At 41.2% G+C, this 21,180-nt stretch overlaps 1 protein-coding gene across 1 annotated transcript in view; it reads left to right on the forward strand.

Annotated features, from left to right (window-relative positions):
* Window positions 1–17,908, forward strand: part of edar (ectodysplasin A receptor) — a 29,157-nt gene extending 11,249 nt beyond the window's left edge. The window contains exons 3-12 of the mRNA XM_026377133.1: window positions 559–678; window positions 3,195–3,376; window positions 4,862–4,947; window positions 8,405–8,482; window positions 8,568–8,693; window positions 8,792–8,866; window positions 11,441–11,513; window positions 13,346–13,658; window positions 13,773–13,836; window positions 15,217–17,908. Of these exons, the coding sequence (XP_026232918.1) occupies window positions 559–678; window positions 3,195–3,376; window positions 4,862–4,947; window positions 8,405–8,482; window positions 8,568–8,693; window positions 8,792–8,866; window positions 11,441–11,513; window positions 13,346–13,658; window positions 13,773–13,836; window positions 15,217–15,596 (1,497 nt within the window). The 3' untranslated portion in view covers window positions 15,597–17,908. The remainder of the gene's footprint in view (window positions 1–558; window positions 679–3,194; window positions 3,377–4,861; window positions 4,948–8,404; window positions 8,483–8,567; window positions 8,694–8,791; window positions 8,867–11,440; window positions 11,514–13,345; window positions 13,659–13,772; window positions 13,837–15,216) is intronic.
* The last annotated feature ends 3,272 nt before the right edge of the window (window positions 17,909–21,180 follow it).

Raw genomic sequence — 21,180 nt, forward strand, 5'->3', positions numbered from 1 at the left:
CTAGCTTTGCTTAAACAGCTTTTTTGTGTGCGCTGTCAAGCGACGACAATGAAGGAGGAGAGAAAGAAGGATGTGTTATTAAAGCAATAGAAAGAAAAGATGGAGAGACTTAGTCATGCATCACTGCATCATTTTCTGGACTGCAGATGATTTTTTTTAAAAGTCTGGTATGGTGGTCTGTTATATTGCGGGCTATGCTGGTAAATTTATGAATACCAGCTGCTGTTTATTACAGCGAGCATCAATGACACAATGCCACACACACAAAGATACCAATTCAAACCCCCTCTCGCTCTCTGCTGATTCTTAATCCGCTCTTTCAGTCATCATCTACAACAATCTTTTATCTCTGCTGCTGCTGCAGATGCAGCGAGGCCCTACTAATCTGGATCTGATCCCTCTTTCAGAAATCACAGTAGAATTTTTAGTTATGGATTTTGGAGCTTGTTAGTTCCAGCAATTAGAGCTGTAGTATAAAAAGAAACTGTTTCATTTTCAAATACAGTGTTTTTGATTTTTGTCTGTCCTTTCTTCCTTCTCGTTTCCCTCTCCTCCCAGCTGTGTTGTATGTTTGCTAGTGCAGAGTATTCCAGCTGTGGAGAGTACGAGTTCTTCAACCAAACCAGCAACAGCTGCCAGGCCTGCCCTCAGTGCCAGCCGGGACAAGAGCCACATATGGTGAGACCTACACGCACACACACACACACACACACACACACGCACAAATAAAACTATTCATTTAGGTCATACTTTACTACAACACTGGCAACAAGTCTCACTCAGTCACTCACACTGGTACTCTCAGTACACTGAACTACAAAATACTAACAACAGAGAGCATTACATAAAAGATGTTTTCTCTTTTTTGGCGCTATATAAAATAATTAAATGTCCGTTTTGACTTGTTTTGAAGTATGTGAAATAAAAGTGTCTGAATTATCAGATCAGAATTATAGTAGAATAAGTATGAGCTGTCAATGAATCAGTTCAGACCGTGCACACAGTGAAGAGCGGCCAAATCCAAATCATTCTTCATCATTTCTTTACGGTATATTTCTCTCATTGACTTCAGTGTGAAGGCATGCGTTACCTTCAATCACTTGCAGTAGTTACATAGTGATTTGGCCTCCGTCAGTGAGTCTGCCGACAGCCAAGGAAAACAAAGCACAGGTAAATGCTTCAGTGGGCACCCTGGGGTGCCACGCCCTGTAGCCAAATCTGCACTGAAGGGTGAGCTGTAGTACTACTAACCATTAATACATTGAGTGTTTTATTTATTGCAGTATAATTACTTTGATAAATGTGTTGAATCAAGTCTCATCACTCCCATTAAACAGGTTTGGAGCCATAGGAGGCAGCAGTTTTAGTCAAATCCTCTGAAAGCCCACTGTACATTTTCTGGCAGATGTTTCTGAGTAGTTGGTGATCAGCTAAATAGAATAGTATTTGTGTTTCCCATAGTGACATAAAAAGATGAAAACACTCTATTTTGAAGCATGAAATTGCCTTAAACGCTTTCTTTCCAAGGTCATTTTCTCTTTTGACAAAATAAAAGCTTGAAATGCAAAGAAATGCATAAACCTCTCATGATGATCACTGATTGTTTTTTCGTCCCCCTCCTCCTTCCTGCCTTGAGTTCACTGAGACACCATGTGCTTTAAGTAAGCAGCCCAACAGTGTGTTGTGTTCTACTCGTCTCTTACTTCGACAAAAGATGGCAACGAGAAGCTCAGTCTGATAAGACAACAAAACAGGGATCCGTCGTAAAAAGTGATTTAGCCATTTGCGAGCAATAGGAAGATGAGAGGAGAGAGATGTTTAATCAGTGAGATGAGAGCCCCCTTTACACTTTCTGCTGCCCGTCTGATCTCCTGGGTGATACAGTCTGTAATTCATGTCTATTTCCCTGAGCTTTCCCTGCATGCGCGTGTGTGTGTGTGTGTGTGTGTGTGTGTATGTGTGGTTATGACACCCTTTTAATCATGGCATAACCATAGGGTTTCCCCTCACAACAGAATCAGAGACGCATACCCATACTTAAACAACACACACACACACAGAGATGCAGTGCAGCACATAATGAAGATGTTTCGGGCCACTCTTACCGTGCATCTTGTGTCCAGATTGTTTCTGGTGGAACTGGATACGTTTTTATGCAAGTTTACATGAACATAACACTGAGGTTGGATTTATAAATTCCTCACTTTTATAGCGTGATGATAGTGTGGGCGCAGTTAGAGAACATTACAGCATTGGCCATTGAAGTTTCACGCCAACATACGAAATGTGTGAAAGCTGCTCACCATTAAGAAAATGTTCTCTGGGTCGACCTTGTAGCCTGGTGGTTTGAGACACGTACCGCAACTTCCTTGCTTCGATTCCGCTGGGAACCTTGTGGCATGTCATCACCCCCATCCCTCTCTCCTCCTGCATTTTTCTTCTTTCTCTTCACTGTCAACTTTTAAGGTTTTACCCACTCCCTATACCCTAGATATCTGATACACATGGTTCAAAAGAGGCGGCAGAGCTGCTTTGAAGCGATCCACGCAGACAAAAAGATCCAAAGCTTGCCTTAACCCTAAATGACAAGATCTTGCCGATAGCTCGGTGCAGTTGTATCAAACAATCACACTGAGACTTACAGATGTCAAACAGAAGGGAAGGAATATTAGATTTCTATAATAGTCAGTCTACAGTAGCCCAAAGCTAAGAGGCATAGGCTTGTTTTAATAGACGGATGAAAAGTTAGAAGGAATGAAAGGGAAGGAGCAAAAAAAGAGAGAGGGTATGTTTTTGTATGCGTGTGTGGCCTGTTGTTCAGCCTCCACACTGTGAGCAATTGCCATGTGGAGATGGGAGGCGACTGATGCTAAAAGATAGAATGATGAGTTGGTCATCTTAAACACTACCAGGCATGGAAAGCTGTACACACACATACAAGCGCGCAAACACACACACACACACACACACACACACACTACACACAAGCAGTGATGCCTGTGACCAATCAGATTCCTCTTTTGTCATTTAAACACAGTAATGCCACTTAGAAACAGATGTGTGTTTGTGAATCTCTGTGGTGTGTGTGTGTGTGTTGTTTTTTTTAATGGTGTGTGTTCACATCTCATTGACTGATTAGTATTACCTGAACATCTGCATGTTACTATGTACGTGTATGTGTGTGTGTTTTGCAGACCTGCGGCTACGGCGTGAAGGATGATGACTTTGCCTGTGTGCCGTGCCCACAGGGGAAATATTCCAAAGGGAAGTATGAGATCTGCAGACGCCACAAAGACTGCGATGCCTTGTACAAAGCCACGGTGCGCGTCGCCGGCACTCCGGAGAGCGACGCAGAGTGCGGGCCCTGCTTACCGGGGTAAACATGATCAAATTCATTATACATAAAAATGCTGCAGATTTTCACTCGACTAACTAATATCTCTGCACTGCTGGCCTTTGGCAGCACCTCTGTGTAGTGTATTTTCAAATCTACGAGTTTACACATAAGCAGACCACCCTGATCCCCTCGCTTTGTGTGCAAACACACACAAATCTTGAACTCGTCCATTTGCACATGACAGCTGTGGATGTAACCCCAGTCACTTCGAAATATTAAGTCAATAAGAGATGTTTAAATGTTACCAGGCCTTCCTCTCCTCCCTCTTCCTGTTCCTCACTCTTCCTTTCAATCATCCATCATGCCCCCCCCCTCCCACTCCTCCGGCTTCTCCGTGTCAACACCAAACTGTTTCTTTCTCACAGCATCCAGCATGTCCCATGGTTGCTTTTGGTCTCCTGCTGCGACGCAGCTATTTAACACAGTTTTGTTGTAACAGAATCATATTTAATTAGATATTTATGATGATCTCAGAACGCATCAACACACACACACACACACACACTGCAACTGAGAGAGAGAGGGAGAGCGTAATGTTGAAATCTCCTTTTTCCTATAATCAGCGTGGATGCCGTCCTGCTGCACTCGTGTTTTCTTGGCACTCACTTGCCTCTCACCGGATGTTTTTGCTTTTGATTAGCAGGATCGTTACAGGAATGAGTGCGCTCAAGAATGCTGAGTTTGGTAATGTCTGTGTCTTTATCTGCACTGGATGTGCGAGAGTTTTAGATAAGGACAGGTCTGAACTGATCAAAATCTGTAGCTCAGCAGATGAAAAGGAGCATGAATCTGTTGTGACAGACCTGTTCATATACAGGTTCCCCTGAAATAATTAGTAAAAGTAAAGGTTTATAAGCTGTAATTGAATGACTCCTCATATCTCTAACACCTAACTAAATTCCTATGCTTTTGTGGCACAAGACTAGACCAGTTTCTCAGAATATATCCAGATATATGATAATGTATTAGTTCTAAATATATTATATTTACTGGATATACTTGTAGATATTCTGCTTCTGCTCTGAAGCCTAAATGATTTATTATAACTATGGTATCACTCAATCACAGACTCACTTTCTTATTGCCTCCTCTTTCCTTTCCACTAATAGCTGCTTCATGACTCACGGCCATATCTGCACTAACCCATGTTTTGTGCCTTCAGGGCATCAATTATGTACATTTATTCACCGAGTCAAACTTTTCACCCCAGCTGCTGCTTCCCCACACTTATGCAGCGTGTAGGTGAAGCATGTCTAGCAGGTAGGAGAGGGAACATACTATACACACCTGCCTTCTGCTTTGCAGCTGATTTCATTTTTGTTGTCCTTATCTTTTATATGGCAGGAATCTGTTATGACACATCATCCCTGTTAAGTTACCACAAAGCCCAGCCAGGCCTGGTGCAGCCTAATCATATAGTCTAACAAGTTGATGGCTCAAACCAGTGTATTTTATGTCTCTCAGGTATTACATGCTGGAGAGTAGACCCAGGAACCTCTATGGGATGGTTTGCCACTCCTGCCAGAATGCACCGCGCAACACCAAAGAATGTAAGAGTAACACACACTTTGATTATTTTTTACCCTTTCTGCCTCCTTGCAGCCTTTTTCCCCCAATGTCCTGTTTTCATTTGTAGGCGGATGGCACTTCATCCATAACCGTACCGTCTACTGATTACCCTACGTACCTCGTGTGTGTGTGTGGGTGTGTGTGTGCACTTTGGCGCCAATTGTTGTTGCAAACCACCAAATCAATGGACACTAATATTTACCAGAGGTTGTCATTTTTCCGTTTCCCATCAGCCCCCAGCAGTTCATAAACATTTCTTTACGCTTGCAACACAAAGTGTAAATGTTGTCAAGTGGCCTTTCCTGGTTTATTTGCTTGTCTTACATTGACCCTCTATGTGTGGAAGTTTTTGTGCTTTGTTTTTTTTGGGTCTGCACAGGGTTGTTCAATTCAATTATGACCGTATGAGTAAATAATCAAGTTTGATTATCCAGCACCATTTGAAGCAGCAGAAAACAAAAGAGATACAATTCCAGCCTCTGGGCTTTGAAATAAGCCTCAGTATTATAAAGTGTTACAACTCGCCCCGAACACTCTTCTCTTTGCAAATGCCGTATTAACTTTCAGATAATATTCTTCAGTTTTAAAAGAGATTAAAATAATTCTTTTCAATTATCATGCACGGAAAAGTTGCATTGGCCGTTGGTATCTTGTTGCTGTTTACTTATCAATAGGATCTGAACTATGTTTTAACGCTCACTGACTGATATATATACTGCTATGGGAACGATATTTATGGGTTCATAATTGCTCAAAATCCCCTTTGACTGTAATCGAAAAGCCCGGAAATGAATGGTGTTGTTATTGTGTCACATTTAATGAGTGTGTTTTGAAAGATGAAAACCCTAAAACGCAGCCTGGGCCTGCAGAGGAGAGGGTGTGAAGTAGGAGCAGGAGTGTATCTGTGTGTGTGGTGTGTGTGTGTGTACGAATAAACAGTTGCTTTTCAACAGCAGCCTAGCTGTTTCTCCAAGGCATGGGAATGATTGATTGAACGATGTTCCAAAGAAGTGCAAAGAGAAGAAGCAATAGCAATACAAAGATGAAAAAGTGTGGCACACAATTTTATCTTGGGTTTAGATTTATTTAACTTATTTGGAAATTCCCATTTTGTGTGTTACAGTAATAGTTTTGAACATTTAAGTTAATTGTTTTCTTGCGCAAAGTTATGAGTTCCTTATAAACAAATATTAGCAATAGACAATCCAACTCAGTTATGTCAGTACAACTGCACAGACGCGAGTGTGGAATCAGTATTTTTCTTTACTCTTCTCTAAATTTGCAAGAAAGTAAATGTGTAACTATTTATTTAAGATGTTTTTGCTTTTGTCTAGAATCCTCTTCATCTCATTGTTTCTTGCTACAGTGCCCCTTGTGGCCACGCTCAGACTGCAGCTCACACTTGCATTGTGAGGCAACACACTCAAAAATGAACAACACATGAAATCAGCCTTGTTTAGCTCATAGCGCCCGTCTTTGCGTACTTTGGGGGACCATGTTTTGGGCCTAAATAGTCCAGCTACCATGACTTAACTTCCTGATAACCTCGCCTGGATGACTGATAATCTTCACAGACACATCTGGATAGAAGATAGAAATCAAACAGGGCATTCTCTCGTTCACCCAGTCTGTTAAATCAGGCTGTGGTACAGTAGAGTTTAATTACTCCCCCTCTCCTGACAGTAAATAAAAAAAGAACTGAAAGCTGGGAGTTCTACTTGCTCAGGGTGAAGGCAGGCTGACACTCGCCATGTAATCTGTAAATTACCCTGGCTCCTGCCTAGCGCTGTGTGTGTGATAATTAAAATTTCAGTGGGTATGAGAAAGAAAGATGATTAGCATGTTAGTGCTTGTGCTGATGCTACTTTTTGGCAGGCTGATGTTCTGAGCCTGTAGACATCGCTCAATTTCCACTGTCACCTTCTGATTTTCATGAACTTCAGGTGCAAATTTGACCCTTTTACTATCAATTCAGCCCCCTACTTAAAATAACGTGTTTTCAATGTCAACAGAGACACCACATCTGAATTGAACTTTTTCTTTTCATACCAGAGACAATAGGTACACTTAGACTGATATCACAATGTCGCACAGAAGTGTCTATCAGAAGTTAACCTTCACTTCATCCCCACTTACAGAGGTATCGCCTCAAACAAAACTGCTTTGATTTTGTTTTTATACATAATCTACACCACTCTGTAATTCTGCTCCTGACTCCCCAGATTGCCCTGCAGAATTATTATTTTGTTTGTGTTCAGCCTGCAAGACATGATTAAGAGATGAAACCGCAAGATGCGAAACAGAATTCCAGTTTGAGCCCGTGTCCTTATCCAGGGAGTGTAAACAAATATCCAGTATTAATGTCTGCAGCTACGGTGTGTGTGTGTGTGTGTGTGTGTGTGTGTGATAACAGAGGTAGGCTGTGAAACCATGGGAAGCAGCAGGGCACATGTCAGCCCGGAGAAAAAAGAAACAAAAAGATTAAAAGAGCGGATTTATGAGCTGCCAGGATTTTACAGCTCCATATAGGGAACAGGGCATCTGATGAATAATCCAGACGAGATACAGAGAAGAAGAAGAAGGAGGAGGAGGAGGAGGAGGGGGGGGGGGGGGTTGGAAGTAATAGAAAGGGAGCAAAGAGAAAGAGAGAAATCTGGACAACTGTCTGTTTACTTAAGTAAGAAATGATTTTGAAAAAGAGAAAACAATTTAGGACTTAAAGAGGATAAATACCTCATACCGTAGTTTAATACCACTATGACATGTGTACAGTACATGCCTGTCTATGTCAACTGGTAAACCTCTAAAGCTCATGTTCTATATTGCATGCTACCAGTCAAATGTTTGGAGCCACCTTCTCCTCCCTAAACAAAAGAAAAACAACTCGGGATATATTTCATAGTATCAACTCTTCAAAGTAACCACCTTTTGCTTTGAGGACATCTTTGCGCACTCTCATTCTCATGAGGTAGTCACCTGGAACGGTTTGCACAATCTTGAAGGAGTTCCCAGAGGTGTTGAGTGCTTGCTGGCTTCTTTTCTATCGGGCTCTCTGGCCCGACTCATCCCAAACCATCTCAGTTGGATTCGGTTCGGGTGATTGCTGGGGCCAGGTTGGATGCCACGTCGCTGCACAATGCTGTAGCAGTGATGCAGGTTAACTGAGCCCTCAGTTCTGACTGACCATCAAAGCAGCTTGACACCAGAACACCTTCTCCTCCATGCTTCACAGTTTGTTCACCGTCCAACATCTAACAAAGACGCAGTGATTGGAACCAGCTGATGTTCATTTCCTAAAGTAATGGAGGACTGTCTTTACTCTTTACTTAAACTAGTTTATTTCACCGTAACACAGATTTGTGTAGAAGCATTAATAGTAATTACTCATTAATGAACTAACGCTGAAGTAACTATTGTTTTTGTTTCTGTGTTTCATAGGCATGCAAACCAACAAGCCAAAGGAAAACCTTCCAATTGACCCTGGCAGCACTACAGTATTTCCTCATCCAGATAAAGGTATACACACAAAAATATTCAGCCAAGCTCAATCTAGCTCTGTGTAGTATCTATAATACTCTATAATGTTGCTTCAATGTTTCAGGTTCCAATGGACAGGGTCACTTAGCAACAGCTCTCATTATTGCCATGTCCACCATCTTCATCATGGCCATCGCCATTGTCCTCATCATTATGTTTTACATCCTGAAGGCCAAACCGAGCGGCCAGGGTGAGGCTCACACACACAGACACGTGCACACGATTCCATGTTAAACGTTTCCATTTGTGTTTACTCGTGTGTGTGTGTGTTTGTGTGTGTGTCTGCAGCATGCTGTTCTGGACAAGTTGTGAAGGCCGTGGAGGCTCAGACCAACAAACAGGAAGACAAGAAAGATGTCCCCGGTGAGACAAGACATCCACACAAACACACGTTCACACCCACACTGAATAATTAATGAGCTCACATGGGTTTGAAGCTTCCTATTGGCTTCCTGTGTGGCTGCCTTTGACAAAGTGGCTTAGTTCTAATCTCCTAAGTACAAGTCTGTGTTGGTTTGTTTACATGGATACACTAGTATCCTGTTTGTGAGCCAGATCCTGTTTTTTATTAAATTCTACATGTGTCGTTGATATAACACACAAGTACAGTGATGTCTATATATGTAATAATATCTTATTATCATCTGTTTGATTACTTAATAGTGAGCATGTGGGAAACAGTGAAAGGATATTAAGTTTGGACCCTTATTGTAAATGCAATACATTGCATAGAGGGATATATATGTCATTGAAAAAGTTCCACATGGCACATTGAAATAGTTTCTTATAAGCTGGAAGAAACTAAAGTAAAATACATAAAGTATAAACAAAGTATAAAGCATGAACATACATACAGTCGAGTAACATTAGAGACTGGGTATGTGTAGTTTCTATGCAGACCATCTGTTTTTCTCCTCTAACAGTCTCAATGTTTTTGTATCTGTAAAAATAAACAGTCACTAACCGATCATTACCATGTTTCCATAAACCCAACTTGCACATTGCACAATTTTTTGACAAAGTGTCTACGAAATATGGACTCAATAACAGATGCAGTTCAAAGTTAACTATGTCAAAATACGCTCACGACGGTACAAAGACACACAAAGCTGCATAATTATAGTAACAAACTATAATTTGTTTTTGACTATAAAAAAAAAAAATATTCCAAAACTGTCACAGCACACAATTTGTTTTACAGTGAGGCATGAGTACATACTGTACCACCCAGCCGTGATTAGAGCAACACTGCGTATAATTTGACTCAATCCTGCAAAATCCTTTCTAACCTTGATTTCTACTAGTCAACCTGTAGCCGCATGACTTCCTTATCTGTTAAGAACCAAACACTGTATTTTATTTGTGAACGAGCCTGAATCCACCAGGTGCTGTTCGAGCTGTTGCTGGAGATTTATCAGAGATATTTTTCTAACAATTTCATGAAAAACAGTGTTTCCTCCCCTTGGAACAGCATGTAGGTGTGATTTACAGAATAGTCTCAATTTTGCTCCATAACATCTAAAGCAATGTTGATCATATCTTTAATAAATACGTAATCAAACAAGCCTTATCCTATCTAATCACTAAATCTGCCTGGCGCACATGAAATCATTAATACAGGGTGACTCTGCTTGTCAGCAGAGCATCTGTGTGGATATACAGTTTATGATTCTTAGCATAATGTATGCAAACGAAAGTGTGTGCTTGCCTTGTGTGTGTGTGTGTGTGTGTGTGTGTGTGTGTGTGTGTGTGTGCACTGACAGACCTGCAGTATGATGAGTACATCATGGTGGAATGTGAATCTGCCAAAGCTGAAGCCATACATTGCTTTAGGCGCCGTTTCTCCTGACAATGATGCTCTGTTCAGTTTCACTCCCAGACTGACTGACTAACCGCTTACATGTGGCGTTGATGAGAACACACACATGTAGACACACACTTACTGTATCAGTGGCCTCAGACATATTATGCGGTACAACGAAGTCCCTGACTTGATAATGTAATGGCTTAAAAAAAAAAAAAAAAACATGATAGAGTGGTTAAAGTATGATTAAAAATAAATATCGGCATTGCTAGTTAATGTTGTGTGTGTGTGTCTGTGTGTGTCTGTGTGTGTGTGAAAGCGTTTTGGATGACTGATTTGTATACATAGGAGAGAAGCCCATTGCTTGGAGCTCTACCGGAGCTTGCTGTCACTCATGGAGACACTGACTTAATGAGGCTGTGAGATTAAAGACACAGATATTTAGATTTATACACACACACACACACACACACACACTCTCTCTCTCTCTCTCTCACACACACACAAAGCATTTGTTCCACTTAGGTATTCACTCATTACGCTGTCTAACTCTATCAGTGTCCATGATGCAAGTGTAATTTAAGATAATAGTCAATAGTCAGTAATCGTTTTATATATCTTTGCAACTGCAGTTCCTCTGTTCAAGGTGTAAATCCTTTTAGCCTCAGGCGTCTATTCTCTTTTGTGTTAAGTTATAAATTTAATCCGGCCTTGCTTAGCCACAAAAGATCAAAGTCTAAAGATGGGCAGATGTGTTGGAATAAAAATGTATTTAGTCATGTGTGTGTGTGTGTGTGTGTGTGTGTGTTCAATGTATAATAATTAAAGTAATAATAATAATTATGAAAACTACTGCAGGCATCCTTTGAAGGAACAACACTCAGGACTCTAAAACCCAACGACACTTAGCCCAAGACAAATATCCATAAGAAAACATAAAGTTGATCGTGAAGAGAGAAAATTCTCCTGGCAGAAAAATAATCAAACGTAAACCAACAATAATAGAATAACAAGCACTGGAGTATATAATGATAATAATTATTATTATTACAGTACTGTATGTACTTTTTTGTCTGTGTTCAGTATAATTGGATTTGTGAGAAACCTGCGTGTCCTTTCTTTTTCTCTCTTAGACAACGTGGTGATCTATGCGGAGAAAGATGAGTTCGACAAATTAAAAGCACCTCCTCAGAAGACGGTCAAAAGGTGAGAGGCACCTCTGATTGGCAACACATGCAGCGCACTGCTCCATGTTGTGGAGGAAAATAAACGCACACAAGCTGAAAGGGTTCTCAGTGCATAATGGTTATATCCAGGCTGCTTCATGATGCACTTGTATGTAGCAGATAACCCCGAACATGATTTGACAAGAACAGTATATATACAGTATGTGATGTATGTAGTTCTAAATGACTTTGGCTCATAACCTCTTTGTGTATTTTATGTGTTTGCATTTATATGTGGCATCATAGAAACTCTACAACAGAAAGAAACTTATCATTTTTTTTCAGCATCTGCCCATAATTAAGCCACCACAGAACAAGTCGCTGCAGTAGTAGCATCATTGCTGGCGGCCTTTTTTTTTTTTCTGTACCCACGTATATGTGTGTCTTTGTGTGTGTGTGTGTGTGTGTGTGTTTAAGGCATGTTAAAAGCAAGTTCAGTTGAGATTTTTTGTTTTTAATGAAGCAGAGAGCCATTATGTGGCTTTGGAGCAGCAGAGGTGGGTGGGTGGGGGGTGTGTGGGGGGGGTGGGGTGGGGGGGGTGGAGAGGTAGCATAGATGAGCCCTGAAGCCTAACAAACACGGAGAGACAGACAGAGGGGGTAGTTATCAGAGCAGATAGGGGTATTTATTCCAGGCATCTCCTAAAACCACCACCAGGTCTAAGTACATCCTGGCAGACAACAAAAGAACGACAGTTTTCCCACCTTCATCTTTTTCGCATACATCTCATCCCCCATGCGCAGACAATGCGCCTTTATAGGCGCTTGTGGCTAACATGCAGGAGAAGTGTGGAAATACATGATAGCGTACAGTTCAACACACGAACCTACAGTGAGCCATTGTGCTTATACTGATACACTGGTGTAATCCGTTCTGTGGACAGGTTATAAATTAGAGTCAAAGTAACACAATTAAATGACCAAACACAACCTTAACCTGTATCTAAAGCCAAAAGGAACATTAACTCTATAAACCAAGTCTTGACAATTGTCCAAATGTGCTCACAATGATGGTATTGAACAGAAATTTGTCCACAAAGTGTAAAAAAAAAAGAAAAAGACATGAACGCACACGCACACACACTCTTCAACATCAATAGCAATAAACAGTGTGGTATAGCAGCATGCCAAAGGATGTGCTAACTCACTGCTTTAGCTGCCAGAGTGGGTGTTGGATGTCGGTGAAACAATGCCATTTTGTGCGAGCGTGTGTGTGTGTGTGTGTGTGTTGAGGAAAAGCGCGTAGGCCTGTGAAACAATGGTATTCTGTGAGCATCTCTGTCAACAAGGTGCTTTTGCAAGAAAATTCAGTGCAGGCGCAGAGCGCGAGAGGATGGGCAATAAAGTGATATTACACGGTATCATGTTGTAAAACGCAGGGGCCATTTCAGTCAATCACAGGAGCAGCTTAGAAACACCAGCAGCCGCAGCAACAACAGCAGCATTCTTCTCCGGTTCATTTTCATTTGTTCCACTTGGCAGAGACACAAGTGATTCTGTGTGCATTGACTCTCACTAACACATTTTATTCACGTATTCAAACTGAATAAACTGCAGATGGCTAGAAACAGAATTAGTCCTTTAGCATGGATATGTACTGTATGAGTGCAGAACTGTAGTGTTGGATAGAAAGTAACACTATCAGGTGTAAAACAAAGGTTATTCTTAAAAAACAATTACATTTGGATGCTGCACGTAGGTGAAACATCAATGTACTGCCCATATTATAAATGCCGTTTAAAATGGGCTTCTGTGTGTATACAAGTGAATATGTGTGCACGCGTATAAACGTGTGTCCATATGTGTGCGCAGTGAAAATGATGCATCGTCCGAGAACGAGCAGCTGTTAAGTCGCAGCATTGACAGCGATGAGGAAGCAGCGTCTGAGAAGCAAGGGTCAGCGGATACCACTAACCTCAACCCCAATCTGTGCCTGGTCAACCGGAGCAACAAGCCCGACCTCTGCCTGCTCTCTCTGGGCCTGTTGGACTGCGACCGCGTCTGCAATGGGACCCCCACCATCGCTGCGGGCCAGGCCAACAACATCCCGACTCCCAACCACATTGCCAGCACTAACCACATCAGCAGTGTAAACGCAATCAACAACAACAATAAAGCCCCAGGGGTAAGGAACAATGATCTTTTAATGATGAATTACTGCAGTTAAAGGATCATGAACAGATCCTCAGCTTATCATCTGGAATTCCAAGTGTTTATTTATTTCATTTTAACCTCACAGATGCTACAGAGTCGAAGGAAAAAGATCCTGGAGCTGTATACCACAACCTGCAATGTGACAGAGGGTAAGTACAATGGCAAGAAAAAATATTTGAACCTTTAGGGAATTTCATTATTTCCGCATTTATTTGGCATAAAATGTGATCTTATCTTCATCTAAGTCACAAAAAAATCTGCTGTTCTCATTTTCGTGAGAAAAACCATAACAACCTTAGTGTGTTAGTGGAAAAAGTATGTGAACCCTTGGAATGAATAACTGGTTGACCACCCCACCCCCTGGCATATACATTAGGTTTTAAGTGCAGAGAATGGTACGGAAGAGTTGTTTTCAGCAGAAGTTAAAAGTGAGGCAGCTGTGCGTGCAGAGGTGGGTTGGTCGTTTCACCATCGTGGAACCACAAAGCTGAAAAGTTTTGCCTGGGATCTTTTGAGGTGAGGTGAGGGAACCACAAAACTCTGTTTGCATGCAGAGCGCAGTGAGCGTCAGGGAGCGTAGACCAGGATGAGAGAGTTCAGGTAAGGCGGTGCTGTTGAGTTGACCACTTTGTAGGCAAGAGTCAGGGCTTTGAACCTGATGTGTGCAGCTACAGGGAGCCAGTGCAGAGATCTGAAAAGTGGTGGAACGTCTCCTTTTTGGCTGATCAAAAATGAGACGTGCTGCTGCATTTTGGATCATCTGGAGGGTTTTTTTTTTTAAGGATGACAGAGATGTGGTCGGTAAAGCTTAGTTGATCATCAATGATAACCCCCAGGTTTCTGGAAGACTTCGGTCTTGGAGGGTTCGTTTGCCTAACTGTAGACTGGTGAATTTCTAAAGTCTGTGAAATCACTTTGTAACCTTTTCCAGCTTTATGTAAATCAACAATTCTTGATCGTAGATCCTCTGAAAGCTCCTTTTGGCAAGGCTTGGATCACATAAGCATATTTGTCTTGTGCAGATCAAACACAAAAGGTTTGAGTGTTTTTTGTCACAGTAGCTCTAGTCCACATTTCCAAACTCGTTTTTTTGTATATATTTGTATTTGTTTGCTAATATATAAATTGAATTAGTTTAATTTGAAAGGTTCACATACTTTTTCCACTCACACTTTGAGGTTTTTATGGTTTTTCTTAATAAAGGCATGAAAGATGAGAATTTCTTTTGTGTTATTATTTTAGGTGCATTATATTTAATACTCTTGACTTAGATGAAGATCAGATCACATTTTATGACATATTAATGCTGAAAACTATGAAATTCCATTAATTTCACATACTTTTTTAGTCTGTATGTGAACATAATAGTTTTACCAAGACTTTTTTCTGTAGTTTGTCATTAGCGTAAAAGTTACTCTAAATAATGATCTAAATAAGCTCTGTCATGATTTTAACGAAAACCTTTACATCAAAGAAGGAAAGGACAATGTCATATAATTGTTTGGCCTTTGTGTGACATTCTTCTCCAGGCCTGAGCCCCACAGAGCTGCCTTTTGACTGCCTGGAGAAAGCTAGCCGCATGCTGAGCTCCTCCTACAGCAGCGAGGCGGCCGTAGTGAAGACGTGGAGGCACTTGGCCGAGAGCTTTGGCCTGAAGCGCGACGAGATCGGTGGCATGAGCGACGGCCTGCAGCTCTTCGAGAGGGTGAGCACGGCGGGCTACAGCATCCCTGACCTCCTGACCCGCCTGGTGCAGATCGAGAGGCTGGATGCCGTGGAGTCTCTCTGCTCCGACGTGCTGTGCAGCGGCGAGATGGCAGCCGGGCGGCAGGGCATTAACAGTTTTCACAGCCAGCTGGTCTGTCCATCACCGTGCCCGTCTCCTTCCCAGCGCTGTGCCAGTGTCTAATCATCCGGTGGAGCAGAGACTTGGATCACTTGCAGTATACATGCAAGCAGGGACAGATACTGCCCTGACAAGGAAGACAGCATACACAGTATACACATTAACCGCATCACATGAAGAATGTCAGTGGCACAGTCCTTTTATCCCATCATGGTTTTTGTCTCTCAAGAAGCTAAATCTGAAATGGTTTGTTTGCTTTAATTTTCTGCCATTCTAATGTGCTACAGATTTTATGAAAACAACACCCATAAGTTAAGATTATCCATTAGTCTGCTAGTTCATTTATTTTCTTTTCTGCAAAAAATTCCTTTAATTGAAAATAATTTCCATTTTATTAGATCCTTTCCTTCTTGCACAGAGGAACTAGCTGGATTGAACCGTGCGCTGGACGCACTGGCAACACTTCCACAGGTGTTTTTGACACATTTGATTTGCAGTTAAACAAATCACATAAAAAGTAGTGGGCAGCAGTGGCAGTGAAGTGCCTTTCTTGTAGTATAAAAGAGTTATAACAGCGTTTACAGCAGCGTGTCCTCTGACTGAACCTTCTGCCTCATCCCGCTGCTGACATAGTGAGATGTTTGTGTCTGTATAAAGAGAGCAACCTGGTTTGACCGCAGCATCAGTTAACATTCATGACTGTGCCTTTGGCTGCGCTGTGATCATACAGGAAAGACAGCAGATACAAACTCCTCTCCTTAGAATGCAATCATTATGCCCAGCTGGAAATGCTAAAACTCAAGATTCATCTGGTAAGCGTGGTTTGTGAACTTTGGGTAGTTGTGGACACCACTGTGTCTCTAGCTGAAAAAAAAAAAAAGTCAAGCCAAAGTCAAAAAGCTAAAAGTAGCCTGCTTTAATCTTAAAATTACACTTTGATGTCATGTTTGGGTTGATTTTACAACCTAAAAACTCACACTCAGCCTATTAATGGATTAGCACTGAGTTGTATTGGAAGGTGTTTTCAGTCCCATACAAAGCTTGAACACAGCATTACCCTGCTGCTTGTGCTCTTCCTAAACACACACACACACATGTAAATCCACTCTTCACTTCCAGAACAACATGCTCTTCTGCTTCCTCAGTAGTGACCTAGTCTGTGACCCCCTCATCATAGTTCTTCCTCTCCCCCTCTTGCTCCCCTTTTGCCCCATTCTAATGCTGCCGCCAGTCCTAATTATTTGGCGTGTGGCTCTCCGGGCCCCTAATAGGCTCAAGTGTTGTGGTTTACAGAGCGGGTGCAAAGTGCCTGTGATTTCCAGCACCCAATTAAACATTTAGGGCCACTTAACCACTGAAAGCCCAGTGGAAAAGCTGTAAAAGGCTGCATTAAAAAGAAAGATGCCATGAGAGAGGCACAACTGAGTGCCCCTAGGGGCTGCTGCACTGTAAACGGTGCAAGAATACAACCGGTCGTGGTGGAAGCAGCTCCACGGTCCCATAATGTCTGATCTTGCTCAGCTTTTGTGGTCGGCTCAGTCATGCTCAGACAGGATTTAAGCTCCCCTCTCCCCTATGGGACCAATATAGCAAATGAGAACAATATGCAGTTGTGTGGGGTTGTCCACTTCTGAAAAGCAGCTGAAGTCAGTTAAATGTTTGTGTATGTAAAGACACTGGGTGGCTCTGATAATGATCAGGTTAAATATTGTGAAGAGTGTCACAGTATTGCTCAGCTCAGCTCCATTAATAGTTATATTACCAGATTCTGTGGGCCACGATTGGGCTTTCTCTAGTGTTTAAGCTTCGAAACTCAGCAGTAAGCTCTAACACCACAAGCGATGCCAAGACTCCCTCTGATCTCATGTCTTTGGAATAAGGCTGATCTTCATCTCATGCCTGATGTTGTCAGCATAAAGTCCTGCGACAGGTCAGCACAAAATCAGACACATCACCTGTCGCAAAGTGTTTTTCAGATGCTTTTTGTTCACTTTTTAAATAGTGAACTCTGGGGCTGGACTCCAGTGTGTTAAATTAATGAGCATCTATCAAGCATGTATTACTATGTCTTTTCAAGGCAAACTAAAATCTCACATTAAATATACTGCCCTCTTACAGCAGGGTTGTCTTCATCAAGTCCAGTTCAATTCAAAACAGGTTTAGCTAGTTGTTTCGTATGATGTTTTAATATGTCGAGCTTTTGTAAATAATCTAATTGCTGGATTGAATGAAAATATGAATTACTTATTGTACCTCAGTAGCACATACAGTATAGTGGAACATGTAGAATCAAACCCAAACTCATCATGGAAAGAAAGTATAACTGTATATATAACTTATTATTGTACATAATGTATACATTAATAAAGATGTAAAGCAAAAATGGCTTTGTTTAGACTTTTACTTTTTTTTTTATACTGGAAACCTGATGAGGTATTCATGTTAGAAGACCGGGTGTGAAAATAAGAAACTGCAAAAAGTTGCCTGTATGCACAGATCAGACACTGCCCGTGCTAGAACATGCATGTTTAGCACTTGCAAGGTTCACATATTCTTAGCTGAACATGTGCATGCTGACTTTTACTGGTTAGCAGTAAAATGCTAAGTTGTCTTGAACCTAAGTGCATATCATGAGTTTTGCACGTAAGTGTTCATAAATCAAACTGTTGGACACACCGACATCTTGACCTGGTGATGGTGAGATAAAAGGTCAGGAGATCGCCAGAGTCCCTAAACTTTATTCTGAGGCTGTATCAGAACCAAATGTAATGGTTAGTCATTCAATAGCTTTTGCTACCAAATGAAAAAAAACTTCCTGGGAGAACCATGGAAAATGTCAGCAAAGGATCAGATTTGCCCTCTGGGAACCATTAATGTCTGCACGAACTTCAGTAGCCTACCAATCCATTACGTGCTTGTTAAGATTTTTCAGTCTAGACCAAAGTGGTGAACTGACTGACAGAATGTCTTTGGCATTCATAAAGCCATCTAGCTAGCTTGGATAAAATGCATATTGTATTCATGCCAGTAAATGAAAACATAAACAGCACACAGTTTTGATGTTGGGGTAAAAACATGTAATCAAAAAAGAAAAAAAAAATCACATTTAATAGGAGTGATGAAAACAATATAAAGATGAACAGGAAGGTACACTGTCTAATATTTAGTTGGTACGCCTTTAGCTTTGATTATGGCACTCATTCACCGTGGCATCGTTTCGATAAGCTTCTGCAATGTCACAACATTTATTCCCTTCCAGAGTTGCATTCATTTTTTGCCAAAACCTTGTATTAATGATTAATCATGCTCCCTGAACCACTCAATCCCAATTTGAGTCCAATGAATCCTGGATCTTGGAATATGCCCTTGTCATCAGGGAAGAAAAAAATCCATTGATTGATTAACCTGGTCATTCAGTATATTCAGGTAGTCAACTGACCTCATAATGTTGCTGAACTTAGATCCTGACCAACTGCAGCAACCCCAGATCATAGCACTGCCCCCACAGGCATTGTACAGTAGGAACTAGACATGATGGGTGCATCACTTAACACCCATCACTTAACACCTCTCTTCTTACCCTGATGCTCCCATCACTCTGGAACAGGGGAAATCTGGACTCATCAGACCACATGACCTTCTTCCATTGGACAGTTCTTATTCCAGTTTTAGTAGTTTCATCAATCTCCTTAGATGTTTTCTTTGCTTGATTCATGTCAATAATTTGACCCTTCTTAAACAGATTAACATCTTTTCCACGACCACAGGATGTATCTTCAGACATGGTTCTTTAAGAAATTAGAATCTACTCATTGCATTAGTTATTTTTGAAAAAAATCCATGCAGTAATTATCCAGTGGGAGGCTCTTACCTATTTTCTTAGTTAAATCAAGGTGGTGACTTTTCTTTTGGACGGGCAGTGTGTTTTGCTACAACAGTGCTTTTTTTAGAACAAGCTTTATATTTGGCGTATACCGTAATAACGTACTATAAAAGAATGTAAAAATAAATAAAGGTTAAAATATTTGATTCAGGAGAATGTTCTGTTATTTGAGTGTTATTTGTACAAACCAAATACACAGTATCTATTTGTGAGGTGAACAACATTGACACGCAGCTTGGTCAACGCTCCCATTTGTCAGCCATTACAGTACATGGAAACAGGGTTGGTTAATGGCTTAGAGACGCCAAATGGAAACATCACAGCAGAACAGAACACAACAGCTAATTATAGGTCATTAAATGTGACATATTAACTAGGTGGTTCATTAAGTGAAAGATGATTTCATTGGAAAAAGAGGATAGACAGAATTAGTAGACCACAACTTAATTCAGGTATTTGTTCCTGCCCTCAAATGCACTTTCATCTCTTCCACTGGCTTGCTACTACAAGTCAAGGAGCCAAACCACTTATGCCACTTCTTTCCCCCTATTTTATACATTTATAGTACTTGTATGAAACTTTAGAAATAAAAAACATTTTTCCTACTGTTACCAAACAATGACAAATACACTGAATTACTACAAATCTGCATCAGATTAGTAACCAATAAGTTTACTGAACAACACTGACACACAGCGTTGTCAATAGCCGTTAACTGGAGAAAATCTTATATTTACACTTAAATAAATGCTCATGCTGCACCAACTCATTTTTTTTTCTGCACTAGCAGGACATCAGCTACTACTGCTGTCACGTCTGCTCTATCATCAGGCCTTCGGTGTGTGTAGGTGTGTATATGTGCCAAGATTCCCAAAGCCTTAGCTCAACTGTTAGGTGTGGATGTGCTGGCTGGGGATCTTAAATCTGGTTTATACTAGATCTGTGTAGCTATAACAATGCCAGTGATGCTGCTGTGGGGCATCAGTGCAGCACTGAGGCCTTTCTCTCATCATGTTTCAAACTTTTAGAATTGCCCACAAATAATCCATTCCACTTGAAGAGCCTTTTAGTCTAATAATACACACACACACACGTAGTAGCTACACAATCACTGATGTATCTTTAGGGTCTGTTTATGTGTCTTCAGCGCTTGGCTTGACTTGAAATGAAGAGGATGAAGCTATACAGAGCCTCTTCAGGGCAAGGAGTGCCAACCAGACTAATTAAACCTCTGCCAGTCAGCAACACCTTTACTCCCCAATACAACAACTGCATGCACACACTCATCCCCGTCAGTCACGAGCAAACACATCAAAGAGCTGGAGTACAAGTAGTCCCCAGACCTCAGTCAGGTGTGTTTTCAGTGGCTTGTTTGGATCAGAACTGTCTGGAGAGCAGGTTGAACTGCGTTTGCCCTCTTAGTCATTTAATTGCTTTCACTACTGCGCTATAAGAAAAAGTAACTGAAATACTCACACACACATTAGTCAATTTGTTAGCACTGTCACTTCCCAGCAAGAAGGACCGGGGTTCGACTCCATGGGTCGGCCTGGTGGCTTTCTGTGTGGAGTAAGCATGTGATGATGGCAGCTGAAATATGCTCTAGCACTCGTGAAACCCCTAAATGGACAAATAGTTTAAATGATGGATGTTCAAAAATACAGTGTTATTACTGCACCTGATTTAGTCCTGCAGTCATTTTTTAATTTAATTTATGGACAGTTCATCTGATTATTTCCTGTGCTGAGCAGATTCATCTTAAAT

The sequence above is a fragment of the Anabas testudineus genome, chromosome 21 (genome assembly GCF_900324465.2).
Source record: "Anabas testudineus chromosome 21, fAnaTes1.2, whole genome shotgun sequence".
NCBI lineage: Eukaryota > Metazoa > Chordata > Actinopteri > Anabantiformes > Anabantidae > Anabas > Anabas testudineus.